General features: G+C 42.1%; 1 protein-coding gene across 1 annotated transcript in view; it reads right to left on the bottom strand.

Moving 5' to 3' along the window:
• adamtsl5 (ADAMTS like 5) overlaps positions 1 to 10,936 on the bottom strand; it is a 49,743-nt gene extending 38,807 nt beyond the window's left edge. Inside the window, exon 1 of the mRNA XM_061053492.1 lies at positions 10,249 to 10,936. Within this exon, the coding sequence (XP_060909475.1) occupies positions 10,249 to 10,268 (20 nt within the window). The 5' untranslated portion in view covers positions 10,269 to 10,936. The remainder of the gene's footprint in view (positions 1 to 10,248) is intronic.
• Between the last annotated feature and the right edge of the window lie 1,486 nt (positions 10,937 to 12,422).

The following is a 12,422-nucleotide window of genomic DNA, read 5'->3' as shown; positions in this document are numbered from 1 at the left end:
CTCACACTCGGCTGAGCAGCCCTTCCCTTCGGCGACCTCGGCTCCCACACGGGCCTTACATGGGGGAATTCATATCAGTGGAACAAGGAAGGTCGATCCGACCGGAACAGAGATCAGGCTCATAAATCACGATGGAAGAAAGAGACCCTCTTTTTCTTTCTCACAGACTTTGTCTCACTTCAAACGTCTCAGCCGCATGACGACCGGGTCACTGTGTTCCTGAGGGTAAACCCCCCCCCTAACATTTAAATCAATTACTTTAGATTGTCCTTCATTTTTGATCAAAACCTTAAATTCTACCGAGTCTACAGAGTATGACTGTGTTTAGGTTGTGTTGCAGTGAACTGAAGCATTGAGTTTTCGAAGAAAAAAGAAAAATAAGAAGATGCTCTTTCCCCAAGAGGGGATTATATTTGAGCTCAAATTGATCTGTGAAGTCTGAGCTGCATTACATCATGACTGAATATTATCATCAGACCACAGTTTCTCTCAAAATCTGTCTCAAGCATCGTTCCTCTTTTTAGCCCTTTTTTTACATTAAAAGAGAACAGAGCGATAACAAAACTCCCCCATCACTACACCGCACACACCGGGAACCCACATTTGCGACGCCACTGTAAACGTTGGACCCTGCAGCGTTTCTGTATTTGCTGTTGTTTTCTGAGTATGTTCACGTATATGTTTTTGACTTAAGTTTCGTTTCTGTACTCGCGGCGCGTTTCAGCCTTTGCAATTGTTCTTATGAGTTTGAATGTGCAGCGTTTCTGAATATGCTGCGCGTTTTTCTAAGTGTTTGTCAATTCATCAGTTGCTGAGCGTGTGACCCCTACCGGCCACCGTACTTTAGGCAACGGTGGAGCGTTTGGCAGCTAAAGAGCCAGATAATCACCCCGGGGAGCTGGTGGTGGAGGAGAACAACAAAACTACAGAAACAAATGTAAATAGTTTTGTGTGACACTGTTGACTATAAAGAAAGAAACGTTCTGCTCACTGCTTCGCTGAAACAAACAGAGGAGAATGTGCCCGGGGTTATGTTCACTTTGCTGCTGAAGTGTGACCAAAAAAAATGCGTTCTCTCACAGGGACGAAGCCGTTTCTCTCAGTTTCACTTGATCTTTGGCTTCACTTCTTGCACATGAAAAGACAGCAGCTCCGGTCACTGACTGATTGGCCCCCTCCCTGCAGGGGCCCTCCAGAGGTGAGCAGGGGTCAGGCCGCCTCCTCCTGCTCTCATTAAGCCTATAGCAGCACATTAGTGCATAGCTCCGGGGCAGGGAGGGAAACGGCTTTAATCAATACGAGACTTGTTGTTTATTTTGACTGACATCAGTCGCACTCATGACCGACGGAGAAGAAACAACACCGGCCCCGCCCGACACGCTCAACACTCAACTACTTTAATTATCAGCAAATAAGTTCCAGAAAAAAAACAAAACCATCAAGACACAACGAGCGCTCAGAGAGACATGAATGTACTTACGTTCTTCTGAATTTAAAAAAGAAAAAGTGATCGAGGCTCAATCACCTCAATTTTTAAGTTTTCACACTTGATCTCCACGTTCATATTGTTACTTTGCAAATGTCGACGTTTCAAGATGTAGACTAAAAAGTGATCTCCTATGTCTGCAGGGTAAGAAACATACAGCCGATGCTCACGCCACAGATCATCACAGTAGCCTTTCTGGAGACAACTGCAGCCAAACATCACAAAAGCCGTTTTCACATTATGCCCTCCTGAAAATATCGAGATCATTTCAGGAGGATTGCTCCGGAGAAAGCAGCAAATCAAAGTAACAACCCGCAAATACTTGAAAAAGACAACAACAGACACAATTAATCAGCGACATTTTGAGCGTTTGACGGGAAGGAAAATGCTCAAAAAGGTTTTTGGTCCAGATTAAGAAACATTTTGCCAATTGCAAATTTGCAAATTGCTCCTTTAAGATGAAAATAAATCACAAATGTTTCCCATTAACTCATATTCTAATAAGTTAGTTGATGCACATTTGGATTTAAAGAAGTGTAATTATTATTTTATCCCAGTTAATGCAGAGATTGAGTCTCCACGGCTAATTTCAGGGGTTTGTTCTTGGTCATAGAAATCACCACTTTTGCACGTCTTATGCTGCACTGTGTCATTGGATTGATTATATGTCCGTGTGTGACCTCTTACGTCTTTCACACTCTCGCTCAGACTCCACTCTGAGTTTCTCCTGCCAGACCCTGAGTCATTTTTTGTGATTTTTTTGCTGCAGTTGTCTCCACCAGATCTCTCCTGAGTAAGACCCAAAGGTTCTTAACCCTTTAAAAAAAAAAGCTCAATCAAGTGAAGAATTATGATTAAATCATTTAAAATCACTTTCTGAATCGTCTCTTCTTCTCATGATGAGAGTTCAAGAGGAAAATGACAAACACGCTCTCCTGACCTGACACCTGAACAGAGCGGGCATTTATTCACAGTCTGACAGAGAGACAACATAACCCTCCTCGCAGAGAGGTCAAAGACTCTCCGCCTGAGTTTATAATTCCTCTGTAACGACTGAACTTTGCTAAAAACACACCCTGACAGACAGGTAGCGCTCGGGTTCCCACCCTGCACAAATAAACAACACTTCAACACTGCTATCGTTCGATTAAAAGTGGAGCCATTACGGTGCGTTGGTGGTCGTGCGCTGCAGGTGAGAATGTGTTCTTTGACCTCAGGACGGTGTGCGTCAAATCAACACCGCGGACACCTGACTGATGACACTTTACGTGCGTGTGTGATCTCTCCGTCAGGGTGACCTGCAGGCGTCGTTTTTTTTGCACACCCACCAAGTTTAGAAAAGAAAAACCTCTTCCAACCAGGGGCCGGTCTTGACTTTTGACCCTTGCTGAGATTTAGCTGTGACCCACCCAGAGTTTGGGCGAGCCGTGTGGAGGGTCTGATGGTTATATGGAGCCCGCTGCTGAATGGATTGAGACAACCCTGAGCAGATGTGCGGTGTGAAGGCTCTGTTCAGACTCTGACCTCTGCGTCTGGCGTCCACTCTGAATGAGGAAACAACAATCGAGCGCTCAGTGGCTCGGTCAGCCTCTCAGAGACAAACAGCGCAGGCTCTTTGTGCTCCAGCAGCTGCTCCACTTGGAGACATAACAAAACATTTTAGAAAAAGAAGTTAAATACTATTACATTTCCCCCCCCCAAAAAAACCCCAGAGAGCATTGTGGTAAACGGCTAAATGAAAGACAGGCGTTGGTATCCTGTTTTTGGTTTCCTTGTTGCCAAAATGTCTACACTCGTGTTCTTGCTCAACTCGAGTCCCTTCACTCCGCTTCGCTGCACCTAACTCTCTCCTTCCACGACAGTTAGAACAAACTTAGTACACCGTCATACCTCAGGGATTATGAGCTTATCTTTTCACAGCCACTCTGACTGAAGCAGAGCCTCTCAGGTCCTCGTCTCACTACATGAGGAACACGCAGGAGATAGTGGAGGAGAAAATACTGTAAATTATGAACAATAAAGGACAGAGGCACAATCTTCTGAAATATACATGTTGACTTTTTAAAACCACACAACCTCTAATATTCTAACTTACTATTCAACAAGACAGGTGAGGAATGAGTCCATCAGAAAGTGCAGGTGAACTCCTGCACACTTAGTGTTAGACCACACTAACCGAGACCAAGACATACCCGAGACCAGAGTGCTCTAAGACCAAGACATTTAGGGATCGAGACCGAGACAAGACCAAGACATTTAGGTCATTAAATCATAATCTTGTCTGCAGCAGGCGTGTCACTGACTTAGTCCTTAACACCTGTAAGGTTGCGGCCGTAACAAGGGGATAAAATCAAATTATGAATGAATTGTTCTTGTTCTTTTTGAAAAAGGTGTTTTCCTTCTAATCAGTAATGACCTGGAAAAATAGCCTTTCAGTGATTTTAAATTAGGAGTACATCCAGTCTGAGACCGAGACAAGACTGAGAAAAAATGCTTTTGATTCCGAGACCTTCAAAAGGTGGTCTTAAGACCAAGACCGATTTGAAATACTACTGTACAACACTATGCACAGTGTTTAAATTGCACACAAATATCGGCAAAGTTTCCTCCAAGGTTTCCACGTTTCCATGTTTTTCTGCTGTTTGATTTGGTGATTAAAAAACGAGAAACTCATCAACATTTGGTGCATCTGACTTTTTTTCTTTGTTGCCATAGAATCCAAATCGGAATCCATATGATTTGATTTGTACAAGCATCGTGTCTGAGTTTAAAATGTGGATATCATGACATCACTGAAATGTACTTCATACGATCTGAAGTTTTAAAGACGTGAAGAGGAATCCTTTCCCTAACCGCCCCGAGAAGTCTGCAGATTTAAAACATTTAGTAGAACAGAACAGATCGCCTTTTATTGTCATTAAAGCTGATCCTGATTTTAAAACACTCTTATTGTGTCACAATGCTGGATGTCCAGACTACAGGAAAGAGTAAGAGCATGAATTCATCCACACACATCCTGAGTACTTATAATTCAGATTCAAATGAGAACAAGTGAACTCAGTGCAGTCTGAAGTGTGAAAGGACCTTTGGAGCTTTGGATATTATCGCACCTTCTCAGGATATTATTGGATTAGCAGAACTGGAGAATGAATCACATTTTCTTATTGTCCTGCGCTGAGTTAAAACCCTGCAGGACAAATGAAAAGTACGTCTGCTCAAACCCTGAAATGTTCACCGACCACAACAGAGACGAGCGGTAGCTTATGTTTCTACAGAGCCTGGACAAAAAACTTCAGCATGGTTTATTTCTGAGATATTATTGGTATTTATCCCTCTACTTTACTTCTTTCTCTCTTTATAAATAATAGTGTCTATGTTTGTTTTGGGCTGGGCATATTATGTACAAATGATTCAAGAGTTAAATCAAATCAAACAAACTCATAAAATAAGTCTGAGTAAAGGCCCTCCACTTATCTTTAACCACAAATAGCATGCTTTAGCAGCTGAATTAGAATAAAAACTGTTGTCTAGAAGCCACAAATGTACCCGCAGGATTGGGAGTTTCTCATGTTTTCCGTCTCCATCACTTTCATAATTACAGCTAAAAAACTTTAATGGTCCAAAGACAGAAATCTCAGATCTGGATCGCCTCCAAAACCAAATCAATGGTTCCCTGGCTCGAAGCCGACGTGTCCATCATGCCTCATGGAAATTCTTTCACTGGGTTCTTTAAAAACATCCTGCTGACAGACGTAGAAACACAATTACTGAATTGAAACCACAACACTAATCCTGCTTGGAAGGGAAGCCTTCAAACAGTGAATCACAGACTTGATGTCATGTTGGTGCAGAGAGACACAAACTGGGAGCAGTAAACTCTTATCTCTCTGAACTCTGAAACCTGAGCATCCATCATGAAGATCACCGTCTGGGTTTAATGTCTCATGAGAAACCGCTCACCTGGCTTCATCCAAAACACTAAATATGTCGCCCAATTGTAAATTAAATTCAGGATCTGCTTTAAATCAACCTGGAGACTGAATTTAAACGACAGGAAGTGGTGGAACATGACGCAGCTGCACACACTTCATGTGTTAACCGTCTGCTAGTTTGAAAGTGGAGAAGTGACATGCTGCTTTATCATCATGTTTAATGTGCCGTGTATTACGAGATTTCATGTGGTTTGTTGGTCAATCTTTGACTGGAATCTTTCCAGCATGTGACAAAGGTGCAGCAGAAAGTCCAAAGTTTATACTCCTGCTGTTTGTACCTGATTGCACCCCAAACGTACTTTTACTTAAATTTCTCTTTTTGTAAAACAGCAGCAAACCATCCAGTTAGTTGTGTCAAAACTTTTGATATGAATACACTTTTGAAATCAAAATAGCAAGAGTATGTAAAGTACAGCGATCGAGCTACACAAATCAGCCATTATAATTATTTTACTAGGAGCGCTGGTGGCTCAGTGGTTAGTGTGCGCCCCCCATGTATGGAGGTTGTAGTCCTCCAAGCGGACGGCCCAGGTTCAAATCCTACCTGTGGCTCCTTTCCCGCATGTCATTTCTCACTCTCTCTCTCTCTCTGATTTCCAACTCTATCCACTGTCCTATCTCTCCATTTAAGGCAAAAGCCCCAAAAAATAAATACAATTATTTTACTGTTCAAACCTGTTCTTCATGAAGCATTTCAGTAGCCCTGTTCAGATTGCCGTTTCAAGCCGCCATCTTTACGCCCCTGTGACGTTTCGGCTTCAATCTGAATGTTGCAGAGAGAGGCGTAACGGTGGGACTCTGTAACGTGTAAAATCCCGCAGTTCATCCAGTGTCCGCTTGAATCTGTCAGAAGTCACAAACACACCACAGCCAAAAAATCCAACATCTGGCTCTTTTCCCGCTTGTCTAGTTTCCGACTCTATCCACTGTCCCATCTCTAAAATAAAGGCCTTAAAAATAAATCTTAAAAATACAGATTAAACACTTAGTTTGAATTAGTTCACTTACAGATTCTCAGCCAGTAATTAGAGGCACCGAAGTGCAAATATGAAAATGAAAACATGGAACATTTTGGATGACGTCTGCAGGATGTTTAGGACAAATCCATGTGCTGCATGATTATTTGATTTTTTGTGATTAAGTGTGCATTTTAGCAATAACTTGTCAGTTTCTGTTCTGTCTGTTTTATGCAGCACATGTATTTTTTCATGTTTTCTACTAAATACAAAACAATTAAAAAAGAACTTAAGTGCCGTTCTGTTTCACCACAGAGCTTGATCAACTTCATTTCCTGTCTCTGTCGTGTGAGCTAACGCTGCAGTCAACACCAATAAATCTGAGATTCAAATGTGTGAATGCATGACTCATGTTTCCAGGGCTCGTCCTCATCGTCCTGTTTACTTCATAACAAAACTTCAAAATTACAAACAGAGCTCAACATTGGGGTTCATTTTCTCCATAGCGGATTTGATGATTAGCAATAATTTCCATATCCTTCCGAGGTCGAATGACCACGAGCTACCTGAGTGAGAAACGATGTTATCTGCTCCTTTAGAAGACACAAGTTTGCATTTCAGAAAAACATGGTTCATTTGTGATCTCGGGGACTAGAACTACACTACCCACAATCCTAGGGTGTCACAGCGAGGTCCCTGATTGATGGAGCCCGCTGTTATCATGGAAACGTTACCAACCCTGCGAACTTAGCCTGTCAACCACTTATGTTCCTGTAAGTTCAACACACTATATAAACACAAACTACAATAAATGACAACGTGATGATTAACAATATAAACACGATAAAGATAAATGAAGAAAGAAGGTCTGTGTACGTTTTGAAAGAAGAGCGCCAAATCATCGGTTTTTTTGGGTCTCGCTGGAATCACAATGTGTAGTTCCTTCACTCCCAGATAAAGTCATGTACACAGTCTTGTAGCTTTGCCCTTTTGAAACATTTATTTGTGCTGGGTATTGTAGTGTTTCAGAGAAAACAACGATACCAGCCTTGAAAATTACATTGTGTACATAGGGCTTGTTTTGACCCTGGATTGTTTTACTTTGGGCAATGTGCAAGAAGCTGTTCTGTCCAGATTTATTATAAAGGCTGACTGTATCAGAAACTGTGTGTGAATCTGCGGCTCATCTGGTTCATCTGTAAAAATTAACTTTCCTGTACAAAAAAGTTCTTCCTCTGTTTCTGTGTCGTCTACTTTCTCCCCAGTGGTCGCTGTTCGAGACACTTCTGTCCCTCTTCAGTGTTCAGACTTCACATCCACAGGGAAGAAAAGGATTGAAATTCCTCCCCGCAGGAGAGAGTGACATCACTGCGTATAAGAGCAAATTAGAGTCCTCGTTTTGAAGCTATATGCTCAGTGTTCCATGGTAAGTAGATTAAATCAGTTCATGGGGCTGGTGGCTCCTTCCCAAACAAACATTCCTCCGAGGAGTTATCACAGAGACAGAAAATGTACCCTGAGCCAAAAACCTTTCTCTCTATATATATATCTCCGACTCATCTTTTAGTTTCAGGAGGCAGCGTCATCTGACTGACAGCAGACACATTACGTCAAATGCAGCCCATAAAACTGGTATCACACTTTAACACGTGGACCTCAGCATGTGTTTTTTATTAAAGCCTCCTGAAATATGGTTTGAAATACTTTAAAAGCATTTATAAAATCACAACTATTGAAAAATAAAGAAACAACTCAATTAGCTGTTTAGACAAATACTCTGTGTGGGCGTGTCAGGTCAAGCTTGGATTCTCGATTGCCTGGCTTTGCACACGACGATGACACAACGGGCAGTGACATTAACCCTTCTTTTCTTTTCTTTTTTTAGCTGACTTTTGGAGGGCTTTTTTTTCCCTTTGTTGACAGGACATATGAAGAGAAACAGGAAATTAAAAAAGGGGAAGATTGGCATCAGAGAGCTGAGGGTTTCGAGTCGTTGTGTCGAGGATTTTGTTTGTGTGTGTGGGGCCCCTACCGCCTGACTTAAACACTGAAGAAGATGATACACGTCTCCGTTTGCTGACTGAGACAGAAGAAGCAGAAGCCAGGCTATCTGAAAAAAAAATTCCCTTCTCTCTCTCTCTCTAGGTGACTAATGCTCAAGCCTGTTAAACAGAAATTAAGATGCAGTCTAAAGGTAAGAAAACACTTGAACACTATTTATTTGAGGAGGGGAAGCACTGCTAACCTTCGGTGCCCATGCTACATGTTGATACTCATTGTTCCAACAGGTATGTCAGTTCAACCTAACACCGCCTACATACAGGTATAACTCTATTATGTAGATCAAAATCAAAATACTGCCGACATGCTAACCGTTCACTCGTTTACATCCGGGTAGTAGAGCGAGGAGAGCAGACCCATTAACCAGAGCCACAGCTAGTGTATGGAAACGACGAGGTTGCTGCATTGCAGTTTGACCAGAATGGCATTGTGGGCCAAAATATTAATAATTTGTTTAACTGACTAGTAATTCTGGAGCCGACTATATGAGGGGGATGACGTTTAACCGTCTAGCTAGGCTACTACTACCTCAGTACTTCATACATTGCAGACAGGGCCTAACAGGAGCATTATTATCCAGCACTGAACTGGCAATATGTAAGAACCAAACGTCATCTGAGATCCCAGTATTTGTTCTTAAAGGGATAAAAGTAACGCTAAACAATGATTCTGTTAGCTACGGAGCTAAACTCCCTCCGCTGACGCTAAAGTCCTGCCAATAACAAAAGATCATTAGCAGTCCAAATTGAACTCCTGCACCTGAAAAAATGACAACCAGGTTCAACATTCAACACTTAGAGGCTACATCATCAACAGCCAATATTTCAAATCTGGATCGAATCAAATAGCTTAAATGTTTCGTTTATTGTAATTCTGTACATAAGACCCGACATTACAGATAGGTTATTGTGGATTTGAGTTTCTTGTTTGGGTTTGAGAGTAGAAAGAAAAAGACCAGGCAGAAGGTGAATTTAATGATTTGAAGAGACAGATTTTTAAACTTCATGCAGAGTTGGAGCAAACCCTGTGCAGCCCCTGTGTTTGTGCTCTGTGTGGCAGGGTTGGGATTAGATCAAATACGAGCAGCGTATTTTTAGCCGGTGACATTTGGGAGATAAAGGTGGTGCAGCAGCAGGATGGGAGGAATGCAGAGCCAGGAGTTGCAATATCACAGATACTGTATGACTGTTAGGAGGATTACCTCACCTGCTGGCAGGAAGTAGGAGCCTGGATATGACTTCTGCCCTCAGAGAAAACACAACACTGCACAGGCTGCTACAGGATTATCTACACCGCTTTAAGTCAAGTTTTCTTTTTGATGAACAGTCAAATAGTGCTGAAAGTCTGCACCCAAAATGACTCAAACGCTGCTGCAGACCAACACTTTGTCCTGCCATCTTTGTGGTGAAGTGAAAACAAACAACTTGAATGAAACTCGACTGTCCCTGGAATTTATCACCTCCCATCCTTCACTGAACTGCAAAAAAAAATGTTCAAGGCTTTGCAGCTCCTTGCAAGCAAAATGACTCAAGGTAAATATTTAAAGCATCCCCGTCCCCCTCCTCCTGAGGAGCAATCAAAAGACAAACAGTTTCCACTCAGAAAGAAAGAAAAAAAAAAGGACAACTGAATCTGTCTCTGGAATTTATCACCTCCCATCAAGACTGGACCCTTCTCACAAATCACATTTAATCTCTCGTTCAATCCTTTCTGCAGACAGCAACACTTGGCCTAGACATTTTTAAAGCCTTACCTCGTCAGTAGAGAGGGCATGGTGGATCCTGATGGACTGGCTTCAGGTGTTGGTTGTCAGGTGCAGCTTTGTTTCAGTATCATGGTGAGAAACGTCGCGGTGCAGATGCGCAGTGCATCCCAGCTGCAGACTCCAACGAACGGATTTCAGTCCCAAAAACACCCATACCCTCTAATGTCTCTTTTCTGTTTTTCCTTTAATTATTTAAATTTATACCAACTCTCTTTCTTTCTTTCTCTCTCTCTCTCTCTCTCTCTCTCTCTCTCTCTTACTCAAAGAAAGAGGTAATACATCCAAGCTGTTTCCCAATTTCCCTCCTCCAAAAAAAGAATCACATCAGTTTTGTCCTCTGGTACGCGCGTAAATACGCATTTTCAGGACTTACTAGGTGAAGAAGTTTACTTGCTATTTTCTTCCTTATTATGTTGCGCACCACTCGCCGACATTCACGTGGGCACTACATGTTAATCCAGGTAGAAATTAAGTGTAACTATCGCCTCCGGGCAGGTGAATTCCTGTGTGGTCAGTCCTGAAGCAGCAGGTATATCTCCAGCAGCTTTTCTTTGTAACTTTCCTCTCAGTCCGAACAGGGCCGGTAAGATCTCCAGAGAGCCGCCGACAGAGCTGCAGCAGTCAGCCGTGCTTGGTTGTATGTGTGCCGGGCTGTTGTGTCTGTGTTTTGGTGTGTCCCCCCGCCTCTCTCTCTCTCTCTCTCTCTCTCTCTCTCTCTCTCTCCACCTGAGCGCTGCATTCCTCCGGTGAACACGCCTCCCTCCTCCAATCAGAGCCCAGCAGCTCCTCTTAAATCAGAGGTGACTCAGTGCAGAAATCAAGAAGGTGAAGAGGAGATGCTTTACAAGGCAGGAAGAGGAATAAAAAACTGAATTAGGAGATTTAAAGAATCGAAATTAAATGCATTCATTACTTGAAAAGTTAGCAGGTGCTGAACAGAAGATAAGGACTAAGTGGAGATTGATGAATCCATCAGTAGATTAAAGTAAATCCCCTAAATGGAGGAGGCGCAACAACAATAAAAATAACAAATACATTTGGCTCATGCAAAGAAAAAAACAACAAAGGAAAGAAAACTCCTAATTTCCAGAAAGAAGTCAAACTTTTATTGCAGTGACAGGTCAGAAAGAAACAGAGAAGGGAGAATTTATTTTTTATATTTTATTTCATTTGAAAAAGGAAAAAAATGTAATATTCATTATCAACATCAACGCTTTGCAAACTTTTGATATTTCAACAATACTCCACATTTCCACTTTGTTGTCAACATTTTTACATTATACACATTTGTCTTTTCACAATGAAACTTTTGTCTTTGCATTTACTCTCAGTTCCTGTTCCTTGACAGGAAATAAATGCTTCCCTTTGTGTTTGTTTGCATGTGTAGAAGGTCTATTATTCAGAATTGATTGTTTGGTATACATCGTAATTCAACAGTCAGTTTAGAAACCAAGAACTTTGAAGGAGACGTGAAAAGTCTTCGACCCCTTCAGCCACTTTCCTTTTGGATTAAGTTTAGAATTTCCATTGCCTTGATGACTGAGGGCAAAGACATTATAGTCTTCTCCAGCTCAATATCGGACTTATATATAGTCCTTCAAAAATGTGTTTTCTGTGAGTATAACTTCAGATTTTTATTTACATCACACACACACAAAGCCTTCACATTTCTGCAGTTATTCCTTCTTTTCAGAATCACCTCTCAGTCTCTCCTTCCTGAGTCCTCCTCACTCTGTCCTTCTGCTTCGCTGCATCCTTTCACCTTCTCCTCACCTGCCCTGCTGCTTCACCAGAAATAACCGAGACAAATTCATCTCCATCCACATGTCAGGGCACCTTTCTTGTCTTAATCTCTCTGTACCAGCGTTCCCTTTTCTCATCTCACATTTCCACCTTTTTATTTTTTTAACCATGTGTAACTGTATCCACCGGTCTTCTTTGTTTCTCGCTGAGCTTCACATTTGAAGTACCTCCCTGTAGCAGGTTTTATTTTACAGTTTGAGAACATTTTGTGAAGTATGAGGCAGTAACACGCAGGTCATCCGTCGTTTCACACGCTGGGGCGACTTAGTTCTGCTGAAGCGACCACATGTCCTCCGTGTGAACTCGGAGCAGCGTCTCTACCTCGCTCTGTCACAGTCTCCTTTAAGCTCGGCCAAGGC

This window comes from Labrus mixtus, chromosome 1 (assembly GCF_963584025.1).
Source record: "Labrus mixtus chromosome 1, fLabMix1.1, whole genome shotgun sequence".
NCBI classification, from domain to species: domain Eukaryota; kingdom Metazoa; phylum Chordata; class Actinopteri; order Labriformes; family Labridae; genus Labrus; species Labrus mixtus.
This window is presented reverse-complemented; position numbering and strand designations above follow the sequence as displayed.